General features: G+C 41.0%; 3 protein-coding genes across 4 annotated transcripts; all 3 read right to left on the bottom strand.

Annotated features, from left to right (window-relative positions):
* Positions 1–727: 727 nt before the first annotated feature.
* hmgxb4a (HMG box domain containing 4a) lies at positions 728–8,638 on the bottom strand. Its single transcript, XM_089019233.1, has 13 exons — positions 8,564–8,638; positions 7,874–7,979; positions 7,541–7,689; positions 7,373–7,448; positions 6,056–6,634; positions 5,192–5,395; positions 4,389–4,558; positions 4,026–4,107; positions 3,130–3,194; positions 2,810–2,909; positions 2,006–2,160; positions 1,808–1,930; positions 728–1,133 (listed from the first exon to the last, which is right to left on the bottom strand). The coding sequence occupies exons 2-13, from the start codon at positions 7,908–7,910 to the stop codon at positions 1,089–1,091; spliced, it is 1,785 nt and encodes a 594-aa protein (XP_088875359.1). The 5' UTR covers positions 7,911–7,979; positions 8,564–8,638; the 3' UTR covers positions 728–1,088.
* Positions 8,639–8,863: 225 nt separating this feature from the next.
* ankrd54 (ankyrin repeat domain 54) lies at positions 8,864–15,268 on the bottom strand. Its single transcript, XM_089018997.1, has 8 exons — positions 14,637–15,268; positions 13,834–13,881; positions 13,658–13,756; positions 12,322–12,393; positions 12,176–12,223; positions 11,038–11,162; positions 10,386–10,493; positions 8,864–10,277 (listed from the first exon to the last, which is right to left on the bottom strand). The coding sequence occupies exons 1-8, from the start codon at positions 15,001–15,003 to the stop codon at positions 10,203–10,205; spliced, it is 942 nt and encodes a 313-aa protein (XP_088875123.1). The 5' UTR covers positions 15,004–15,268; the 3' UTR covers positions 8,864–10,202.
* A 178-nt stretch (positions 15,269–15,446) lies between these two features.
* On the bottom strand, positions 15,447–23,961 carry foxred2 (FAD dependent oxidoreductase domain containing 2). Of its 2 annotated transcripts, none has more exons than XM_089018994.1 (10): positions 23,796–23,961; positions 22,987–23,195; positions 22,067–22,372; positions 21,128–21,379; positions 19,789–20,103; positions 18,775–18,941; positions 18,501–18,666; positions 17,685–17,911; positions 16,632–16,802; positions 15,447–16,114 (listed from the first exon to the last, which is right to left on the bottom strand). In XM_089018994.1, exons 2-10 carry the CDS (start codon positions 23,190–23,192, stop codon positions 15,879–15,881), a joined length of 2,046 nt encoding a protein of 681 aa, XP_088875120.1. In that variant the 5' UTR covers positions 23,193–23,195; positions 23,796–23,961; the 3' UTR covers positions 15,447–15,878. The 2 variants fall into 2 exon arrangements, with proteins under 2 accessions (XP_088875120.1, XP_088875121.1); XM_089018995.1 differs by having other exon boundaries at positions 22,987–23,197; positions 23,801–23,961.
* Between the last annotated feature and the right edge of the window lie 270 nt (positions 23,962–24,231).

Below are 24,231 nucleotides of genomic sequence, written 5' to 3'. Positions count from 1 at the left end.
GGGAACACCCGCGATAGACAAAAATATATAAAGTATAATATAATAATAACAACAGAGTGGGGATGCTGGGTGGGGCTGAGAAGATGCACAGCTAATCCACATAGCTGTAAACAATGGGTTATCAACAACTATCCATGAGTTATATATTAGCTATCTAGCTATTCGTTAGCTAACCAACTTTCGACATCTTTGAATTATTCAACTATCTAACTATCTATGAGTTATCGATTAGCTAGCTAACTTTCTACCTATATGAGTTATTCAACTATTTAGCAAACTGAGTTATCTATTAGCTAGCTAATTTTCTACCTATTCGGGTTATTCAACTATCTAGCTAACTATCTGAGTTATTTATTAGCTATATATCTAGCTATCTATTAGTTAGCTGACTTTCTACCGATTTGAGTTTTTCAACCATCTAGCTAACTCGCTATGAGTTATCTATTAGCTAGCTCACTAGCTAACTTTCTACCTATTTGAGTTATTCAACTATCTAGCTAACCATCTATGAGTTATCTATTTAGTTATTTATTAGCTAGCTAACTTTCTACCTATTTGAGTTATTCAACTATCTAGCTAACTATCTATGAGTTATCTATTAGCTAGCTAGCTAACTTTCTATCTATTTGAGTTACTTCCAGGTTGAGTGAATGCTAGCGCGTGTGGCTGCTCACAGAAAAACATATACGCTGACTGTAAAGTGACCTTGAGAGTTTTGAAAGGCGCTTATAAATGAAATGTATTATTATTATATAAAATAAAAATACAGAGATGTACTAAAACATGACTTACTGTACACAAACAAGCACTCAGCATGAAGAACGTTTCTTACAAAGCCAAACTGTACAATAACAATGAAATCACACAAGACTATTCACAATAAAAGTTTGTTTTTTAAAAAGTCTCATAATGGACACATTCCTATCATGAATCAATGCTAAAAACACACCATTTTAAAAGGCATTGGGACGAGAAAAGTCACTTTCCACATGATAAGGGCAAGCCAGGAAGTCCCAAGAGGTCCCAGTTGGGGGTGCGCCTTGACTTGTCCCAGCAAAGTTTTTTTGCCCATGTTTGACGTCCTTCACTCACAGACCAGGCATGATGTAGGCAATGTTGTCCAACGTGTTTGACTGACGACCAAAAAAAGACAGCTTGGTTAGAAAATGCAACTACATTGATACCTTGGCTAATTTGTGTGTGTGTGTGTATTCTAAACATTCATTTCCCATAGGAAACCATTCAAATGAGAATAATCCGTTCCCAGGTCCCCATGAAACATAATTTTCTAAACTAAATAAGCCTTAAAACTACACAAAATATACCTTATTTTATGTATAATAAATGTGCTATGGTATTGTAATTATAGAAATAAACTGTACTGTATAATAAGGTCATTTTATTTACCTTTGTGATGGTCGTTGATGGCTTGATGGAATGGATAGCTTTTTGCATAAAGTGTGTTAATAGCCGGGTCCCTTGCTTGTGTGTTCTCTTCAAATTATACAGATGGCTTGTGCGGGTTATTTGTGGAGCGTGATTGATGGGACATTTTAACCTTGCAGTCTACACTCTGCCGGCTGCCATTTCAGGAGCTCCAAGAACCAGCTCATTCGCGAACGACACATCACTCACTGTGGCGCTCCGTGTGTTTCCCGAAAAATAGTTTGTATGCCAAGATTATATTCTCGCGAATTTAACGTTGGTAAGGCGAAAGGTTCGTTAGCGAAAGCGTTCGTAAGACAAGGTATCACTGTATTTAATACCCAAAATATCAAAAAAAAAGATTATTATTGTAATGTTATACCAGGACATTTCGGGGACATCCGTTTAACTGCGGGATTTGAGCAGTGAGACACGTCAGGGGCCCCAAAGCGCACAAGATGGAATCAAGAAGCACAGACAGGCTCCCAGATACTGCCACCATGCCCTAAAAATAAAAATGATATTAGGACCTTATCTCTTATGCTAACGCTAACGGTGCCACCTGGGGCAGGAAACCAACCTCCGTTTCCTGGAGCCGGTGGCCAATCAGGGATAAGGACTCCCCGAGCAGTTGCAGGTGAGCAGCTGCATCGATGGGATCGACGTCGGGCACCCGTGCGGGCGAGAGGGACACGGTGGCCGCCGCCCGGTTGGGTGATGCCACGCCGGTTTTGGCTAAGGAAACAGTGAGTTAAGTCTCGGTTTTGGGTCGAAAAACAAATCCCCAATTTCCTTTTGGTCTATTTCAACTAGGACGCCGCAACAAGGAAAAAGACGACAATGGAGGCCATCTTTCTTATTTTGACATCCAGCGGTTCTTATTTACGATCTATTAGCTATCTAGCTAGCATTAGCTATATAGCTAGCTAGCTATCTATTATTATCTATTAGCTATATACCTAACTAGCTATCTATTAGCTATACAGCCATCTATTAGCTATATTGCTAACTATTTATTAGTTATATAGCTATATTAATATTAATAATACATTTCATTTCTAAGCGCCTTTCAAAGCTCTCAAGGTCACTTTACAGTCACAGGATAATTTTTTCTGTGGGGGAGCAGTGGCAGCCACACGCGCCAGCGTTCGCTCAACCTGGAAGTAACTCAAAGAGAATAGTAGCTCGCTATTAGCTATTTATTATCTTGTTTCTATTTATAATTGTATTATTATTATTATTATTAGCTAGCTTTCTATCTATTTGATTTACTGCCTCTGCTCATCTTGAGCGTTTTGACAGGCGCTCTTAAATGAAATTTATTATTAAAATGTATTATTATGATGATTATTATGATGAAAAAACATTGTTTGTGCACACGCACCTTTGCTTTTGCTTTCGGTGGAGCTTTTGTGTTTGACGACGGTGGTCGCTTCGGCCTTGTTCTGTTTGTGTTGCAGATATTGAGCTTTCTGTCTCCAAAACTGCAAAAGAAAACATTTGCGTGACGCTTGTGGGAAATGTTACTGGCATACAAATTATTTTTTTTGAAAAAAAAAAAAAAAAAAAAACAGAGGAAATATTGGTTTGTAAGTGTTGCGCAATCATGATTTGTTTCTGGGTTGATTTTTTTTATTCTCGTTTGTCAGTTGCAGGAATGCATCTGGAACATTAAACCAAGAAAAATGAACTACCGGTACTCACCATTTTGTCTTTTTCCGGCATCCTCTTCCAGACTTCTCCCAACTTTTTACTGAGTTCACCGAAAACTGTCGGAGGGAAAAACACACACACAACACACGTGAATTTGACGCGTCAGCGGAGGGTTTCCAAATACAGCGATACCTCGGTTTACGAACCGCTTTGATTACGAACAATTTGGTTTACAAACATTAAATTTATGAACATTTTACCTTGGCATACGAACTATTTTTCGGGATACACACGGAGCGCCACAATGAGTGATGTGTCTTCGCAAACGAGCCCGTTCTAACAAGAAAAATGGCAGCCGACTGTTTTTGTCCTTTATCCCCCCCCCTAGTCTTCGGTTAAAGCCACGTGATTGGTCAAGAACGCAGCAGTGAGGGAGGTAGTTTACACATTAAAGAGACAGGCAGACGACAGAGAGAGAGTGAGAAAATGGATAGAAAACAGTGGAATTTGGACTAAACAGAACACAATTGATGAGGAACAAGGTAAAATTATCGCACCTACAAGGGATCATTCCTCAAGATGGTGAAAGAAGAAGGTGACGTTCCTCATCAAGTCTTTAATGCTGATGAAAGCGGCCACTCCATTCCATCAAGCCATCAACGACCATCACAAAGGTCAATACAACCACTTTATTGTATAGTGCAGTTTATTTCTTTAATTATAATACCATAACACATTTTTATACATAAAATAAGGTATATTTTGTGTAGTTTTAAGGCTTAGAAAATTAGAGAATTATGTTTTATGAGGTCCAGGGAACGGATTATTCTCATTTTAATGGTTTCTTATGGAAAATTATTTTTTGGGATATACACTTTTTTTCCTTACACACTCTGCCTGTGCACCAATTAAGTTCGTAAGCCAAGGTATCACTGTAAACGACATACCGAGTCCCGGTTGCTCGGCGGTGATGTTGACTCTGTACTCCTTGCAGAAGACTTGATACGCCGATGCGCTCTTCTTCTTGGGCTGAATGAAGACAAAGAAGGCAGTTGCACAGTTCATCCATTTTTAATCCTTCGCTTTAGAAATTAGTCCAGTGCAGGGCGGTCCAAAATTTTTGCAAAAAAGGGGCAGATTTGGTGTGTTTCAAAATGTTGGGGGGGACAACCTTTACATATAACAGCAATTAATTGAAATACATTTCAGCCAGGCATTCTTCTTTTCATTTTTTTCTGAAAATATACACAGCGATAGCCAACGACCACAAAGTGTGACGCGCTGTGTTGGAATGGAAACGCGAGGCTGACCTTCTCTTTCTCTTTGTCGTGCTTCTCCCGATCTTTCTCTTCTTTCTTCTTTTTTTTCTCCGCGGCGCCGTCGCTGCCTTGTTGGTGGACCGGCGTGCCCATGGCATACATGGGACCGACGGCGCTGTGAGTGACGGCGCCCTGGGAAGTGCCGTAGCTCCTCGAGGAATCTGAAAGAGCGACAAACGAGGGTTAAAGGACAAGCGACACCTCCAGACAAGTTGCGTCCATATTTTGTAAAATCACTTCAAACGACTTCTACTGAGCGCATTTGACAAAGATTCCACCGCATAGAGCTATAATTTACCTTTTAAGACTCGCGTTGAATAGTCTTAGATGACGATGCCCTAAGTGACGTCACGGAGGGAATGTCCCTGACCGAGAAATTTATGCTTTCCTCTTCAGAACTATTTGAATCATATTCATAACTGAATGAGTAACAAGAAAGCATTTTTTTTCCAGATCTGAACTCTCTGGATCCATTGTTTTGATTCTGGAGCAAGGCAGTTTGTGAAGGAGTATCCTTGCGTGACGTCACGAACAAGGGGGCGGGACTTTCTGAATCTCCCCAGTTCGGAGCTCATTTTGTGGCAGTTTTGGGACACTTGAAGTCATTTTTATTGCTGTTTTGCGTTTGACTAAAAATATCAGCCTGCGTGTGTTTGGCTATTTTAGATGCGATAAAACGTTTTGCTGATGTCAGTTCAGAAACAAAAAAAAAAAAGGTGTCGGTTCTCCTATAAGGGCACGCGGGGTAAACATCGGCAAGCGGATAGGGGGGGAAAATTAAAATTTGACAACACCTCCAAAGCCTTTGGCGTGCTTTTTGTCCTTGCCACTTTTCTCCTTGGCCCTGTCTTTCTCTTTGTCTTTTTTCTTCTTGCTTTTCTTGCTCTTCTTCTTCTTTTTAGATTGGTGCGTGTAAGAATCATCGATAACGAGCTCGCCTGCCTCCAGCTCCGCTCCCGATGACGAGCTGTCATCTCCCACGCCGCCTCCGTAATGACCTGGGCGGAAAGCGCAAAGGGCAATCAACGGCGAGTTACGAATGACGGGAGCCATTTGCACACGTGCATAAAATGTAATCTAAAAAAAAAAAAATTTAAAAAAAAGACCATAGCGGAAGTGACTTTAACTCATTCACTGCCACTCACGAATTAATTCGGCAATTGAAAATATGAAGTAGAGCGCCATTCTCAAATTTGTTCGCGTTTTGTTTATTCATGCTTGGGTGCTGATATAGTGCTGGCCATGGTCTCTGGCAATGTTTTTTTCTTTTCAACAAGGGGGAAGCATTTCCCTTTTTTCCATGTTAGCACTTTGTTTCAGCTTCAGCTTGCATGTATTGCATTTTGTACATGTGCCCCCATTTCAAGCTCAGATAACTCCAGATCTATATAATTTAGGAATTAACTCTTTTTTTTCTGATAAAAGAAGAGTCTAAGGTTTATAACACTGTACTGAATGTTTATGTAGTCCCAAAACTCAATATTCCTGTAGGCCCTGGAATTCAAGTGACAATGACAAAAACCCTGGCACTGGAGTGGACACATTTTTGCACATCGTCTGGCAGTGAATGAGTTAAAAATACTGTTTTTTTTTTTACCATAATCCGTTCCAGAAATCTGTTTGAAAAGCTTCCACAGACGTAATGACGACGTGATTACCTTCCACTTCCACCTCTTTCCCGACGACCGGAAGAGGATCTCGATGATGCTGCAGCTTCTTCTTGGGTGATTTGGACACCTGCGTTCGCTCTCGATCTTTCTCTTTCTTCCCGCTGACTTTGGATGAGTGGTGAGTGATGGTCTTGCCCAGATTTTCCTCTTTCTCCGGTGACATAATCACTTTCATTTTCAGCCCGTCGGCCTCCCGTAACGTTAAAGGCTCCTCTTTGATGGAGCCGCCGTGGAACAGCGATGACTTGGAGGACGAATGTTTCTTGGTGGAAGACGACGAAGACGACGAGGACGACGACATGGGACGGGAATGAGAAAACGAATGGCTCCCTTTGCTTCCGCCGCCCTCGCGTTTACGGTCTTTTGAGGAATGAGACGACAAGTTGGGATAGGAGGGTTTTTTGTGTACATTGGAAGTGGGATCGGATCCCGTGGCCAGGGGGGAGGTGATGGCTTGCAGAAGGCCCATGGCTGTATCTGCTGGGTGGGACGATGAAGGGGAAGGGAGCGACGGAGAGCGCTCCGCTGATTTGTGCTTCTTTTTGTGGATGGTGTGGCCTTCGTGCTCTGAGAAGAAAGTCACAAAAGAGAAATAGTCATCATCATCATCATCATAACAATAACTTTCCCACTTCCACGCCAGGACTTCACAGTGGGCTATTTTGAGGGGAGCGGCATGCTTTGAGTGGACGTGACCGATTCAATGGCATGTGATAATACATACATGTATATATACAGTGATACCTTGGCTTACGAACTTAACTGGTTCCCAGACAGTGTAAGGCGAAAAGTGTGTATCCCAAAAATTAATTTCCAATAGGAAACCATTAAAATGAGAATAGTCCGTTCCCAGTTCCCCATAAAACCTGATTTTCTCCTAAATAAGCCATGAAACTACACAAAATATACCTTATTTTATGTATAATAAATGTGCTTATTGTATTGTATTGAAGACTGGGGGTGGGGAAAAGAGGACAAAAACAAATCGGCTGCCATTTTCTTTTTGGGAGAACGGCCTCTCTCTCTGTCTATCTATTTAACGTTTGCAGCCCTGTGTTTCATGACAAAGACGGTTGTTTTTGACATTATTACCCAAATAAAGCGAGAGAATAGTACTGCGTTATGTTGCCTTATGATCGAAAATCTGGGTGTATATTGCATCATAACGACTAAAAATAGGTTGGATCAATTTGAGGAAGCTTCTTTAAAAAAATGCGATTAAAATAACCCCTCCCTCAACTCTAGCCCCTACTCATGACAGGTAACATGTATCAATTGGTCTTTGCTTCATCAACTGGAACTGACCTCTATAATAGTAATCGTCACTATATTTCTTCTTCTTTTTGTGCGGGTCTCCTCCCAGCATGAAGAGCTCAGAATCCTAATGGGAAAAGACACAAAACAGAAAGGTTCAAAAGTGTACTAGGCCAATCATCAAATCAGTCATAATCTGTCAGAAGAAAAAAAAATCACCTTTGGGCGTTTTTTGGAAGACTTGCGAACCTGAGCTGCAATCTCCTCCTCCTCTCTTAGAAGATCTTTGTACGATCTTCTCTTCTCCCTTTGGCTACGACCGGCGACAAGACCCCTCTCTCCCTCCATCCCAATGTCTAAATCGGAAACTGGGATTCCCAAAACATATTGACATAAATCCATCTTCTGACATCTACTTTCAAGTAATTAATCAAGGTATAAAGTGATTTCCAGTCACGGCACTTTGAGATGAGATTATGATGATTGGGATTATTTCAGTCACTACACTATTTTCACAGATTTTTTTCTGCATGTGTAAAAAAATGTCATTACCCATTTCTCCTTTGTTCCTGATCTCTTCAAAAGCCATAGTCACTCAGTATATGTTCTCATCCAAGATGTTCCACGCAGCATGAAGGAAGGCAGGATGGGAACCAGCCTAAATTGATTTCGAAAAGTAAGTCACAGGATCACGTTTCAATAAATATAGCCCAGTCGCAACAATGCAAAGTGGAAGATATTTTCTCTTGTCTACTTCGTGGCATAGCCCACAATGTTGCAGATATCACGAATTGCATAAATAGACATTAAATTCTGCAGTCCACCCAACAGGGGCTTGCATCATGCCGTAAAAGAGACGAGTTGGCTTGTTTTGGAGGATACCGTTTTCTCGCCGCTCACCAATATAAGAGTACAAACAGTGAGAAGTTGACAATTTCCCGCCTACGTTTCGTAATGATCTACAAACACACCCCCTCTCCCATCAACTTGACCACCCGGCATCGTCGGCCTTTCCGGCCACGAAACGCTCCATGCCGCGCGTTAGCTCGCCTTTCCCTGGATGATCGTTTCACGACAGCCCGGTGCTTTCAACACGGCCAGGCCGCTGTCCATTTAACGACGATTACCGACATGCACATGTGAAATCATCCGTTCGCATTGCTTTGTCTTCAACATTGGCTTCGTGTCCGGTTGCGAAACGAGCAAAAAGTCTGATAAATTGTCTTTTTTTAAATGAATTACCTGAAATGAATCTCCAAATTACGCGGGCCAGGTCGCCATCTTTATTCCGGCGAACAACAATACGTCTGTGTGCCGGGGCGGGCCTTGTGTTCAATAGCCAATCGCCGCTGGTAGGACTGTATGACGTCATCTGAATGTGTCGAATATACAGTACTTGTTTTTAAAAATAAATAAACACACGGGCATGTGCAGAGATAATAATAATAATAATAATAATAATAATAATAATAATAATAATAATAATAATAATAACAAATTTTACATTTTAAATTGATCAAATCAAAATACAAAAGTCAGTTATCACATAGGGGAGTCCATTTATTTGATCAAACGAATACAATTTGACAGTATTTTTACACAAGTGAAACGTTAACATGCAATACAAATGAAAAATACCCGGCTGATGATGAAACCAAGAGAACAAGAGTAAGAATGGTTACCATACCCCACCGGATGTGTGTATTCAATTTAAATCCAGTTTGGCTGAAGGCAAAAAAATGAAATGCACTTGGAGTTACGTGGATCCAATCATCAAGGATTTAACGCAGAAAATCCTATCTCAACAACACATTTCTGCAACTATCTGTCAGCAACCGCAAATGAATAATTGTCACTTTTTGGCACAATAGAGGTCGCTTGGATCAACATCATCCTCAAAGGACAACCAACGTCTCCGGACAGGTTGTGTCCATAATTTGTAAAAATCACTTCAAATGACTTCTACTGAACGTATTTGACAAAGATTCCACCGCATATAGCTATATTTTACATTTTAAGACTCGCGCTGACTATTCAGGAAGTCTTGTTTTCGAGTTGGTGACGAGTCCGTACGTGACGTCACTGAAGGAACGCCCCTGACCGAAAAAAAAGACACATTGTAGCAGTCCTTCCATCACGTCAATGTATTTTGCTGTACTTGTTTGGTCTGAAAACCTCGTGTTGATTTGATTCTCGAGCAAGGCAAGACGTCTTGGTGTGACGTCATGAACTGGGGGCGGGACTTTACAAAAATCCCCAATTCGCAGCTCAATTTGTTGCAGTTTTATCACACTAAGTCATTTTTATTGGTGTTTTGCATTTGACTAAAAATATCAGCATGCGTGTTTTGGGTATTTTAGATGCTATAAAACGTTTTTCTGATGTCAGTTAGGAAACAAAAAAATGGTGTCGGTTGTCCTTTAAATGCATGTTTCTTGTTCTCCCCATCATAAGACACAATTGGAGGAACATGGTGAAGATGCATAAGAACAATAAAACGGGAGGAATATTTTGATCCACTCAGACAGATGGCAAAGAAATTTAGACTGTTTCACAAAGACCAATACATTTATTTACTACTTAGACTGCTTTGAAACTGTTCAAACATACAAGGATATTTATCATTATATACTTTGTTTCAGTTGGCGGTACTTATTCTTTTCTGAAGTTTATTTGATTCATAATTTACAAAAGAGTCCAGATTTTTGAATCAACTACTTTCTCCCAGATTTTCACAGACTTTGGTCATTAAAAAAATGATAAAATAATTCTAAGTGTAGCCTCCCAAAAAAAACCCTTTCTGGATAAAATAACTGACCAGCGCCATGAATCAGTGTTCTAGATGGAGGAGCTGAAACTTAAAATCCAGTTTCTTGATCCCCTACCTGCCTCCCAAATTCTGTTTCTGAAGGCTGAGTGAAGTAAAGCTGGCGAGTAAATCAGTCACCTCATCCACCTAAAAAATACAATGTAATCTTTTTTTTTTAATTGTATGCCATTTAATTGATGGAGCATATATCATAAAAGAAACGATGATGTAATGTGATCGGGATGCGCATCTTACTTGCTCTTTGGTTCTCGTGTGTTGCAGCTGGGAGGAAATGTGCTCCAGTCTTTCTTTCGCTTCACTTTGGCCCATCAGGTTTAGATATTCCCTTAGCATTTGAATAATCTAAGTGAGGAAAATAACACATGCATCAATTGGCATCGTCATAATAATAATAATAATAATAATAATAATAATAATAATACATTTCATTTCTAAGCACCTTTCAAAACTCTCAAGAACACTTTACAGTCACAGGCTATTTTTTCTGCGGGTGAGCAGCGGCAGCCACACGCGCCAGCGTTCATTCAACCCGGAAGTAACAAAGTAAAAAAATATATCATAATAACAACAACAACAATAATAATAATAATAATAATAATAATAATAATAATAATAATAATAATAATAATAATAATAATAATAAAAATAATAAATAATAACAATAATAATAAGACAACACAAGAACCAAGAATATGTGTTAATATTACTAATAATAATACACTTCATTTATAAGCGCCTTTCGAAACTCTCAAGGTCACTTTATAATAGTCAGAGGATACGTTTTTTTCTGTGGGTGAGCAGCGACAGCCACACGCGCCAGCGTTCACTCAACCTGAAAGTAACTCAAATAGATAGAAAGCTAGCTATCTATCTAATAGCTCTCTACCTGAGTGACTTCTCCTCTCAAGGTTTCTAAACTGCGAGAATCGCCATCCTGCAGAATGTTAAGTTTGGAGCGTGCCAGATGTAGGGGAGTCCGGCCTGCTCGGTCGAGTGCATCCACACGGGATCCTTTGCACAAAAAAAAAAAAAAAAAAACAGCGAGTGTCACACCAGAATCAAAACCACCAAATTTAAAGGATAACGACACCATTTTTTTGTTTCCTAACTGACATCAGAAAAACGTTTGATAGCATCTAAAATACCCAAAACAAACAGGCTGATATTTTTAGTCAAATGCAAAACACCGATAAAAATGAGTCAGTGTCCCAAAACTATTTCAAAATAACCCCGGAAATGCCAAGTTTCAGAAGGTCCCGCCCCCTTGTTCGTGACGTCACGCAAGGACGTCTTGCCTTGCTCGAGAATCAAAACAATGGCTTCAGATTCGGAGAAGATGCTTTCTTGTGACTCATCCAGTTTATGAATATATTTCAAATAGTTCTGAAGAGGAAAGCATAAATGTTTGCAATCGATTAAAGAAGTCCTTCCGTATCAATTTTGAGGCGTCTGGACTCCAATGTAGCGTCCCGAAAATGCACAAGATGGCGCCCAAGCTCCGTTGGAAATGAGCTGATTTGTCTGCTGGGAATTTGTGTCAACTAGTATCAAATAGTAGTCTTGGTGCAACACACAACTATTCACCATCGCGTTATTTATGTGTTTTCCTTCTAATTTCGCCATCAACACAAAGTTTTCAGACCAAACAAAGTACCCACAATGCATTGTGTGTCGCTTTCTCGGTCAGGGGCGTTCCTGTCGTGACGTCACGTCAGAAATCATCACCAACTCAAAAACAAGACTTGCTGAATATTCAGCGCGCGTCTTAAAACGTAAAATCTTTGCTATATGCGGTGGAGTCTTTGTAAAATACGCTCAGTATAAGTCATTTGAAGTGATTTTACAAATTACGGACACAACTTGTGCGCAGGCGTCCGTTGTCCTTTAAGTTTATGTCATAACAAAGCTGCACCTCAAAAGCTACTTGGTGAATTTAACCATCTGGAGATATGAATGACATCATGATCTCATTGATTTAAAAAAAATGTGATCAGCATTAATAACATTGAGTGCTACTGTCTCACCTCCTCTTAGCAACGTGGTGATGACAGGCACATGGTTCGTACAAGCCGCTGCAGAGAAAAAAAGGTTCAAATGATTATGAAACAAAAGAAAATTGAATGCTTAAAAGGCAACAAAGCTAAATAAAAAGGTCCCTATTCTCTCTTACCCAGATGGAGAGGGGTGTTCCCCAGACTGTCACGTTGGTTGGGGTCAGCACCGTAGCTCAGCAGTAATTGCACTACAGTAAAAAAACAGGAGCATTTTTTTGATTATTTGATGTCCTTTTCAATGAAATAATAAATAGGAAAAAAAGTTATTGAAATGTCACTCATGTAATAGCCAGATGACAGTATATCACTCTTTCTGAAATGTATTTTTAAGCCAATACATGCCTGGTCATTGCAAAAAGTAATAATAATAATAATTCATTTCATTTCTAAGCACCTTTCAAAACTTTCAAGGTCACTTTACAGTCACAGGATATATTTTTTTTTTTTGTGGGTCAGCAGCGGCAGCCACACGCACCAGCGTTCACTTAACCCGGAAGGAAGTAACTCAAATCGATAGAAAGCTAGCTAGCTATCCAATAGATAGCTCATAGTTAGCTAGCTGGATAGCAATATAGCTAATAGATAGCTAGCTAGATAGCCAGCCAGCTAGATAGCAAATAGATCGCTAGCGGGATAGCTAGATACATAAATCAAGAAATATTCACACTAAATTCTGATTTTTTTTTTTCCCTTGTGCCATTCATTTAACAACATCAATTTTAAACGGCAGAGGATAGCATCATCGCTAACGAGATTTTAGTGTTACTTTTGCAGAGAACGAGTTAGAAAAAAGGGAGTAAATAAAACATTCCCACTCATCATTCTTTTCAATACTGATTGCAAAAATAAATAAATAAACAAACAAACACACCTACATACATACATAAATAAATAAACAAAGAAACAAAGACACAAAGAAACAAACAAATAAATAAATAAGTAAATAAATAAAAGTATAAATAAATAAAAGAATAAATAAACGAAAGAATAAATGAATGAATGAATGAATGAATGAATGAATGAATGAATGAATGAATGAATGAATAAGGTCAAGAAGAACCCACCGCATTTTCACCATCCACCTCTGCCGGTGTCAATCTACACCACAGGTGTCAAAGTCAAGGCCCGCGGGCCAAATCCGGCCCGCGAAAGCAAATCAAACTTGTGAAATTCCATGATGATTGCTAAAATCTGAGCCAAAATTTCATATTTTTGGATGTCAACCACAATAAAAGTAATTATTCTTGACTTCAGATTTGAAAACGAGTTATTCATTAATTTGCTGTGTGCTCTATATGTAATATTTGAAGGGATTTAAACATTCTAATGGGTTCCCCAAATTCATTACGGCCCTCGAGAGGAAACCAGAACTACAATGTGGCCCGCGGCAAAAAATGACTGACACCCCTGATCTACACACAGCACGATTTGCAATGTTGTTCTTTGACTTACCGATACTTTCATTGCCATTGCAGGAAGAAAAATGTAAAGCTGTTCTTCCCTTGTCATCTGCTGCACATGGGTCGATGTCATCCTGCAAGAGCTTCCGAACTGCAATAACGTAACGTTGTTGATCAAACTAGCTTCCTCTGTATCTTTTTTTTTTCATCCCGTTTTTTTTTTTCTACCTGTATCGATGTCATTGCTGTTTGCTGCATCCCTCAGTCTCTTCACGGCTGTGAAGAAAAGATATTTAGACAACAATGGATTTCAATGCTCAGATGTTTTGACAGGTGGCATGGCCTAACATTGCACCAAGAATCCAACCACATTCAACGCAAATTTGAGAAATGTGGAGGAAACCTTTCATAACTTTGCTACTGTGAAATGTAAATTTCTCCACTGCGAGAGATAAAGGCAAATCCAATCCTTTCACATAGATAATCTCTATGTGCCCTCTGCCCGTCTCACCACGAAGGGATGCAGAGCTTTCAGCCGCTTTGCTCCCAAACTCTGGAATTCACTTCCACCTAACATCCGTAATATTGACTCCCTCCCTACTTTCAAGTCCCACCTCAAAACCCATCTGTTTAAAATTACTTTCAATGTCTAGTTCAATCTGCCTTTTTATTATTTATCATTTTACTTATGGTTTTATTGGTGTGTGCTTTGTTTTTATTGTAAAGTGTCCTTGGGTGTTTTTAAAGGCCCTAGAAATTAAATGTATTATTATTATTGTGGTGCAATTACGGGGTCCCTCATTGAACATCCATTGTGCATTGATCAGCAATAATTTATATTTTCAGGAACACGTCTGTGATTATTGTCGAGCAGTTGCCATTTCATAAAGCAGTTATCTGAGATTAGATTTGCATAACTGTTGACTGATTTGATTTAGAATCATCCCCAATTATGGTATTCATTTTTTTTTTGTTCCAGTGTTGGCTGTGATTATCGAGACATCTCATTGTTTATATAAAGAGTGTCTTACCATACACATCTTTACCAATCGGGTTCCTTGTGGCTCGTTGAAAGCGCCTGGTTCTGCTTCCGGTCATCTTCCCCAGCTTGTTGGTTCCGCCATCAGGTCCGGTCTCCGTTCGTCCCGGTTCCCACAATAAGTGCAAGCACCGTAGTTCTTTGTCGTCTCTATGTCCGCCTCGTCCCAACAACACTTTGCCTTCTGTCATCCCACTTAATCCGAATCCGACATCGGTGGCCCCGTCGTCCATTCTCTCCTCAACGCCCCGATGTGTTCCTTGCGTCGTCTGAGGTTCGGGAGCTGGTTCGACGACGTATTCCCCCTCAGAGCTCGAAGGCTCGTTCTCTGGTGCAACGACTGAGCCCCACCCGTCCATACTTACTTATTTTCATGACATGTGGGAGCCGTGTTGACACTTGTTAGCACATCGCTGAGGGAGTAAAAATAATGTCGCCATAATTGTGGATGTCTCATCTACTCCTGGGACAAGTATCACATTACGGCCGTTAAACACGTTTGATTAACGCCTAATCAATATGTTCCCTTCACGGGAAAAGTGTTTCAAATACAAAAGCATTCCCGTCACAACACCAAAATGTCTCCTGTTTCGCGTTTTCCGTTTCACACTGAAGTAGTATAAAGCAAGGCCTTTGGACATGCGCAACTCCACGAGACAAAATCTAACCAATCACGTTCCTGGTTGTTCATTTGTTCACGTCCAATGAGGAAGTGCAGATAAACAACCAGACAGCGATAGTCCTGTACTGAGAGCGAATCTGCGCATGCGCCTTGCTGGTTCTGGGTCCTGTCAATATTGCGAACGATTTTACGAGTGTTTTATTTACATTTCGATGTGAAATGACAATAATTCTTTGGCAAGACAATAAAAAAGAAGGCAAATATTTTCAGGCTGGTAAACACATTTGCTCACTTGAAACCGAAATGTGTTATTTGATAGACACAACCCATGCAAATTTGATTTACCATATTTTTACGTTTTAGAGTGCCTGTGTCAACAATTTGGAAATGATGAAGTGAGAATTCTCACAATGAAGAGTCTCAAAACCAAAAATACGGTGTCGTAACCGACAATCACTGACAACAATAAAATAAGTGGAAGTTTGGTGAGCCATTTGCAATTTGCATTTCCATAATCGTGGTGTTAGTCCTCCTTTATGAAGGCCACGAACTGCATGGGATAAAACTGATCCAAGTTATCTGGATTGATGTGAGGTGGAGGTAGTAAAACAGTCATAAGTCAAGTTTTAGGCCTGAAGACATGGAGGCTCCAGCCCGCGAGAGGTAGTTCGGAAATTCAGCACTAGCGCCGGCGGATTCGTCTTCCTGCTGCTCACCAGACGCAGGCGGAGTGACATGAAAATGCATCCCTTGATTTTTCAGGGCAACGCCTCCTTGCTGCTTTAAGTATCCTTGCCGACAGAACAGCGGCGGCGTGCGGTGGGTGAGCGATAAGCGGAAACACGATTCTGAAAGATGTGAAGAAAACACAGCAGTGAGCCACGCAATCTGGACTGCCAAATTTGACCACGAGATCGTAAATATCGACCAGATGTCGGCATATTGGGGTAAAATTAAAGATTATCGCAGTGTCTGAAATAACGTCTGCCCGGACGCCCGGGACGTGCAAGTTTTACGTCGGGCGTACAACTTACAAAATGTCTCCGCCCGGGTGGCCGACAACTTCAAGAAGAAAAAAATAATAAAAATAATAACAGATTTTTTTTTTTCAAATCAAACGTTTCCTTTCTTCAATAAATCAAACGTTTGAACGAAGATTTTGAAATCGGAATAATTTATTCCGATTTCTAAATCTTCGTTCCGTTTGGAAATTTCGGAATTTCGGTTCGTTTTTTTGCAATTAGTTGTCTTATTGTGTTTCAAGTTGTGAAAAATGGGGCAGGCCACTTTATGTTGTCTGCCCTGGTGTCCGTTAACTTTTTGTCATGAGTTTCAGACAGTGATTATGGCTAAGTTTCAAGTTACCTGCATAGAATGCTCTCAGGTCGGCGTTGACGCAGTGTTCCAGGAAGCGTCGCAAAGGCTGGATGTGAGAAATGGGGCCATCCCACTCAGTTAGGAAGTCTTCAACCATGTGATGAATAGCCTTAGGCCTCGGTAAAGGCCACCCGTGGGGACGACGTTTCATCTCTTCGTCTTGAGGATAACAAAGGGGATTTCAGTCAACATGTTAAAGGACAACCGACGTCTCTGGACAACTTGTGTCCATAATTTGTAAAATGGCTTCAAATGACTTCTACTGAGCGTATTTGACAAAGATTCCACTGAGCGCATATAGCCATATTTTACGTTTTAAGACTTCGCACTGAATATTCCGGAAGTCTTGTTTCTGAGTTGGTGACGAGTCCGTACGTGACGTCACTGAAGGAACGCTCCTGACGGAAAAAAAGGACACATTGTAGCAGTCCTTCCATCACGTCAATGTATTTTGCCGTGCTTGTTTGGTCTGAAAACGTTGTGTTGCACCAAAAACAGCCAGAAGAGGGCGACCAAGCTTCATATAAGGAATTTATCAGCCTGTAGAAACGGGTTGATTAATTCCTCACAGGAGGTTGGTCGCCATTCTCTGCCTCTTTTTTGGTGATATATTTCCCCCCAATGTTGCCTCAAAATGGCACAAATAAATTCTTCAATCGATTGCAAACATGTATGCTTTCCTCTTCAGAACTATTTGAATCATATTCATAACTGGATGTGTAACAAGAAAGCATATTCTCCGAATCTCAAGCCATTGTTTTGATTCTCCAGCAATGCAAGACGTGTTGGCGTGATGTCACGAACTGGGGGCGGGACTTTCTGAAAATGCCCAATTCGCAGCTCAATTTTTTGCAGATTTTGGACACTTTAAGTCATTTTTATTGGTGTTTTGCATTTGAATAAGAATACCAGCCTGTGTGTTATGGGTATTTTAGATGCGTAAAACGTTTTTCTGATGTCAGTTAGGAAACAAAAAAATTGATGTAGGTTGTCCTTTAAATGATGGTAAGGAAAAACGACCACCATCTTGGTCTTACTCACCAGTGGGAAGTGCGTCATAGTAGTATAAAACCGGGTGTAGAAAGTTGGATTTCCAAGCTTTGCTCCAGTCCGTGACTGCCCTGCCTGCTCCCAGGTAGTCAATCTTCTTTTTCCCATATTGCATCACGAGAATCAGCAATCCATGCTCGGACACCTCGTGACCCGAGAGAGACGAGAACTGAGGCAAGGCCTGTAGTGGGAATTCCTCCAGATACTGGCAATAAGATCTTTCGGTTGGATTAAAGAGAGAGAGGTGAGAAAAAAAAACAAAAGGTGCCATTAACGAATGCAGGAAATCGATGAAAAGGTTTCTCGAGCCGCCATCTGTACTTCTTTGAAGGTGTCGGACGTTTCGCTTCTTATCCAAGATGCTTCGTCAGCGAACTAAAGTCTTTTGCTGGTAGTTTCGGCCCTATATATATATCCCTACTGTCCAGACTTGGCGGTGCCGGACTCTGCTATGATTGGTCCCTGCTCTCAGGTTGGGGAGAGCAGAGGACTACTCCGTGCGGTTACACTGATTACTTCTCTTGTCCTGCCCGAGTATGAGGTCTACGACTGGCCTGATTGCCCCATTTGCTGTGGTATCACCTCATCAGCATAACTAAGCCTATGTTGCCTAAGAAGTCTGTTGTACGAACGATCCAAATTGAACCTCACCCCATCATGGCGGTTTAGTGAAGGGCTTTGCTGTTTTATGAAAATCACTTTTTTTACTCCCCTTTCAAAGCATCTATTTTCTTTCGCTAACATTTTAACCCCATTGTCGTCAAATGAGTGGTTGCTAGCTTTTAGGTGCCATCAAATCCAACTCACCCCCTCAGCAATATCACATCCCCTAATATCTCAAACATCTGGTAGGGCCCGGATGCCTCGCCCACCCGCTTCAAAATGGCCGAGAGCAGCTGCGTTGTCGACAATCGTGTCGATGGCCACTGTGTTCCGTGGTAACGTTGCTCAAGCAAATGATGCAGCGCTCGCACTGGAAAACAACCAGAATGATGTCAACACGTATTCAAAACGCATGTCGCTCAGTGTATGACATTATAATTATTATGATTATTATTATGATGATGATGATGATGCCAACCTGTGTAGCGAAATCCATGAACGAACCCGCCGGCTGATTTGCGATAGTCTCTGGAGTGAGCAGCTGCTCCCAAGACAAACAAACCAGGAGTGTCGTGACCTTCATACCAGGCTGTTACCCGTGGCAACCTCCCTTTTGCATTTTTACTCTTGGATGGACGGGCAGAGCTGTGGAGATGTTTTGTATTTTCAGACACAGTCAAGTCGCAGAAAACAATCAACTACTTCTCATCAACATCATTTAGCACGTCCGTAACTCAATAGAAACTGTTTTTTTTTTTTGTTGCTAATATTTGATTGAGGGGATGAATTTTCTGGCCAGGTAGCCAATAGATGGCTAGCTAGCTAGCTTTCTATCTATTTGAGTTATTCCGGGTTGAGTGAACGCTGGCGCGTGTGGCTGCCGCTGCTCACCCACAGAAAAACGTATCCTGTGTCTGTAAAGTGACCTTGAGAGTTTTGAAAGGCCATTAAAATTGAAATCTATTATTATTATTATTATTATTGTTATTATAATAAATAAATAAGGATAGCTAGCTAGATAAATGGAGATAGCTATCTAGCTAGCGAGATATAAAAACACAGTGAGACAGCTAGCTTGATAGTTAGTTAGCGAGCTAGATAGATAGCTAGATGGAGATAGCTAGCTAGCCAGCTAGATAGATATGTACATAATAATAATAATACTAACAATAATAATAATAATAATAATAATAATAATATTAATAATAATACTACCAATAATAATAATAATAATAATCCTTTCATTTCTTTTATCACTTTGCTGCTGTGTAATGTGAATTTTCTATTGCGAGACTAATAAAGGCAAATCCAAATCCTAATAATAATCATAATTTCATTTCTAAGCGCCTTTCAAAACTCTCAAGGTCACTTGACAGTCACAACATTGCGAGCTAGCGAGTGAGATAGCTATCTAGCTCGCTCGCTATCTAGCTATCAAGCTCGCTCGATCGTTCGATGATTAAAAATAATCATAATTATATATTACATGTACCTGTCAAATATGCTGAAGTCGAATCGGAAGCCAAGACATCGGATCACGCGATGGTAGGGTTTCCTCATGGAGAAATTGTCAATATGATACCCGAGCAGATCTTCCGCTGTCACGTGGCTGTCGTTCTTCTCCGACTGCTTTTGTACGTCCTTATTTATGGTCACAAACAATTGTCCTTTCTTCTCCTTGACTTTGCTTGATTTCCTCCTGCCATCTTCCTTTCGTTGAACAATCACGATACGCTCCAGGCTGGCTTCCACCAAGCCATCGAGAGACTTGAGCTGATATGTGTCGATGAGTTCATTATTCACAGCTCTGAAAAACACAAACAAAACATCAGGTCATGTTACTTACGGTAGACGTATGTGAAGAGATACATTTTCAGAGGCGGCTAGCGTGGCCAAAGCATGCACTCAAGTAAGAGCGTTTTCAAATACAGTGATACCTTGGCTTACCAACTTAATTGGTTCCCAGAGAGAGAGTGTAAGGCGAAAAGTGTGTATCCCAAACATTAATTTCCCATAGGAAACCATTAAAATGAGAATAATCCGTTCCCGGGTCCCCATAAAACATAATTTTCTACTTTTAAATTTTCTAAGCCTTAAAACTACATAAAACATACCTTATTTTGTGGATAATAAATGTGCTATGGTATTGTAATTAAAGAAATAAACTGTACTGTTTAATAAAGTCGTTTTATTTACATTTGTGATGGTCGTTGATGGCTTGATGGAATGGAGTGGCCATCTTGAGGAATAATTCCTTGTAAGCTTTGGCAGCTTTATCGTCAGACGTGGTTGCCTCACCATGACGAATGACACTATGAATCCCTGTACGACACTTAAAGTTCTAGAACCATCCCTGGCTCGCCTTGAAATCATCAATGCATGGTGAACTTCCAGGTTGCCTCTTGACGATATCCGAGTGAAGTTGCCGTGCTTTCTCTGCGCTAATTTTACCTAGTTCCTCATCAATTGTCCTCTGTTTAGCTGGGTTGATAGCTTTTTGCATCAAGTGTACAAATGTCTTGAGCGGGTTATTTGCGGAGCCTTAATGATGGGATATTTTAACCTTGCAGTCTACACTCTGTCTTTAAAATAAATTTGAAACGAGTCCAAAATCCACTGTTTTCTATCCATTTTCTCACTCTCTGTCATCTGCCTATCTATTATTATTTGCAGCTCTGCGTTTCTGTAACCCCGCCCCCTCACTGCTGCATTCTTGACCAATCACGTGCGCTTTAATCCATTATTATTTGCAGCTCTGTGTTTCTGTAACCCCTCCCCCCTCACTGCTGCATTCTTGACCAATAACGTGCGGGTTTAACCGAGATCTGTACCTGAGATCTCCAACGTAATGTGTTTGCCAGGCCAATCGAACGGGACTGCGACTGACCATGTGAACCCGACTCGCATGGCCTAAAATGCTCTGAGCTGTTTCAAAAGCCGCGTTCCCTTTCCCCAGAATCAGCACAGCTTGGTTCTTGTAGTCCTCCGCGTTTGTGGAGATGGATTCGTAGCCTTCGACCAGGTCGGAACCCACAAAGTCCACCTCCTGTGGAACCCACAAACCGGTGGCGACCAGAAGGACGCTGAGACGCAAAAGAAGGCAACGTCAGCTTATGTTTATTTTGTTGGCAAAGTTTCAACTTAAAGGACAAACGACACCTCCGGACAAGTTGCGTCCATAATTTGTCAAATGACTTCTACTGAGCGTATTTGACAAAGATTCCACCGCATATAGCTACATTTTACCTTTTAAGACTCGCACTGAATATTCAGGAAGTCTTGTTTTCCAGTTGATGACCCTAAGTCCCAAAGAGGGAGGGAACGCCCCTGACCGAGAAAGCGACACGCAATGCATTTTGGGTACTTTTTTCATCTGAAAACAATGTGTGGATCGCGAAATTAAAAGGAAAACTACATAAATAACGCAGACGACTCAAATTGATACGGAAGGACTTCTTTCATCGATTGCAAACATTTATGCTTTCCTCTTCAGAACTATTTGAATCATATTCATAACTGGATGAGTAACAAGAAAGCATCTTCTCCCAATCTGAACTTTTGGAAGCCATTGTTTTGATTCTGGAGCAAGGCAGTGTGTGACCAATCGTGACACTTGAAGTCATTTTTATTGGTGTTTTGCATTTGACTAAAAATATCAGCCAGCGTGTTTTGGGTATTTTAGATGCGTTTTTCTGATGTCAGTGGGGAAACAAAAAAAAAACGTGTCGGTTGTCCTTTAAAGAGCAGTGAAAAGTGACAAACAAAATCACCTGCATGTGTATTCCTTTGCATGTTGATCGGTGAGAACGTAACATCTTCCGCTGGAGGCCACCTTTGCCCTGATTCTTCGAATATCCACACCATACTGGACCTTCAGCCCGAGCTCCGTCTCATACATGGACAGGTAGCGTGGAAAAGCATCGGCCGGCGGGTAAAAATCCCCGCTGACTTGCCGGAACAGGAGGTCCGGTTTATCGCTCAACAACGAGTTCCAATCATGGCGGAGATTAAATTCTCGGTTCTGCCGTCCGGTGTGGATCTTATTGATGCTGATGAGTTTTCTGTGCCGGGGATATCTTGACATGAAAACGTCACAGAGATTAGTCAGAATAAGAAGTTATCATCTTTCAAAGTTTCATACTGTTATATGCTTAGTCAACATGTGTTACTCAAATATGCAATTGAAGCACAGAGAAACCTGAGGTCAATCTGAGGTCAACAGACAGCCTGTTAAACCGTCATCTTCATCTAGGAGATCTGGCCTTGGACAGAATTTAGGACTTGGGAAACTCCTTTATCACCGAAGCTATTTACGACTTGAAACTCCTTCACAGGAAGAGCTCATTAGCCAGGTTACAAATTTATCAGTTCATGGGAAAAAACAATGTTTTATTGCTTACAGCTGTTCGTGCTTAGAACTCAAGCGGCGTGGTATTCTTATCAAGGAAACTCTGTTTTACTAATGTATCACTTAAATGTGCATAGACTCTCAATAAATAGCTTGGCAGAGGGCTGCACAAATCAGGCGTCTGTCATGAATGGCTGCATCTCCTGCCGGCAGTAAAAGACAATCTTTCTGTGTTTGAGCCTTTGTCCAGAGTGTCCGAGCGAATATCTCTGACAAAACGACAAAGGGTAAATATAAAATGCATCCCGACACGCAACGGGAGACAAAGATTTCTCCACCTACTTGTGAAAAAAACTGCCAGGTCCAGAGTTTCTCTCCAGGATGATGTGGTCTCTTTTGGCTTTGGAGAGGAAGTAGCCCATCTGGAGTCCGGCGGGACCAGCTCCCAGGATGCAATAGTCATGATGGCGAGTGCCGTTAACGTCTTTGATGCATTTAGTCACACCGGTGACAAGGGAGAAGATCAAACATAGAAGGCAGGAATCCATAACCTGTTGAACCGAGAGTTGAAAACTATGAATGACACCATTTTGTAAGGATGTCATGATATTGAAACATCTCAATAGAATCTAAGTTTGTCTTCCTGAGCAGAATTCCATGAAAAAATGGACACAAGCCATAGTTTAGTTCCGCCTATTGAGACACAAACTACCCTCTAAATTCCTTCATTTATTTTGAACACAAGTTGATTCTGGCCCACCATTAGCAAGTTTAACATTAGACTGGTACAAAAAAAAATATTTCAACAATTGCAAAATGCCCATTTTCAAGCTAGTGAGCATAAACGTTGTGCTTTTCTTCCTAGCATGCACGGGCATGTGGGCCGTTAGGAGAAACGATCCAGGAATCCTGGACTGCAGGACGTTTCACCACAAAGTCAGTATTCAGTAATCACGACACGCCCGAGCAAATGGAGTAGGAAACGGTCTAAAATTCCGACAATGTACAAGAATACGCATAAAAAAGGGGTGAAGAATCCCCCCGGCTCTTCTTGAACTCGCTAACCGCTGTTATGTCACTCTCTGGCGGATACGGCGACTGCCATCTCCCGCTGAAGCAGAAGAACCGAATGGACATCGAATCGGCATTACCTTCTACAACAGTTGATCCCTTGAACGTGGCATCAGCGGCAGGTTGGGGGGGAGATAATCAAACCCACGATGATGTCTACATGATTCCGTGTTTTGTTTTCAACAGCTTGATGAATGTGGGAGGGAGAATGTGGTGGCTCCCGAAAATCGTCAAGCACCGCCCGTGTTGTCCACCAGGGGGCGTCCGCCCGCACAAAGAGGCGTGGTGAACGCACAGACGCGCCAGCTTCACTCAACCCGGAAGTACATTTTCTTTTTCAAAAGACGATATAACAAAAAATCTACAAATATAATCCAAAACAATACATCTTTATTTCATGGGCGTTCGTGTAATTTCCTCACTCTCCAAAGATCCCCTGTGCTCTATAAAATAATTGATATCACAGAAAAATATTGTTGGTTTTCAAATTAAAATGTGAAATCACACACTGCATCG

This window comes from Hippocampus bargibanti, linkage group LG17 (genome assembly GCF_051943395.1).
Source record: "Hippocampus bargibanti isolate YZ-2025 linkage group LG17, ASM5194339v1, whole genome shotgun sequence".
Classification (NCBI taxonomy): Eukaryota; Metazoa; Chordata; class Actinopteri; order Syngnathiformes; family Syngnathidae; genus Hippocampus; species Hippocampus bargibanti.
Note: the sequence above shows the minus strand (reverse complement) of the source record. Positions and strands in the feature narration are given on the sequence as shown.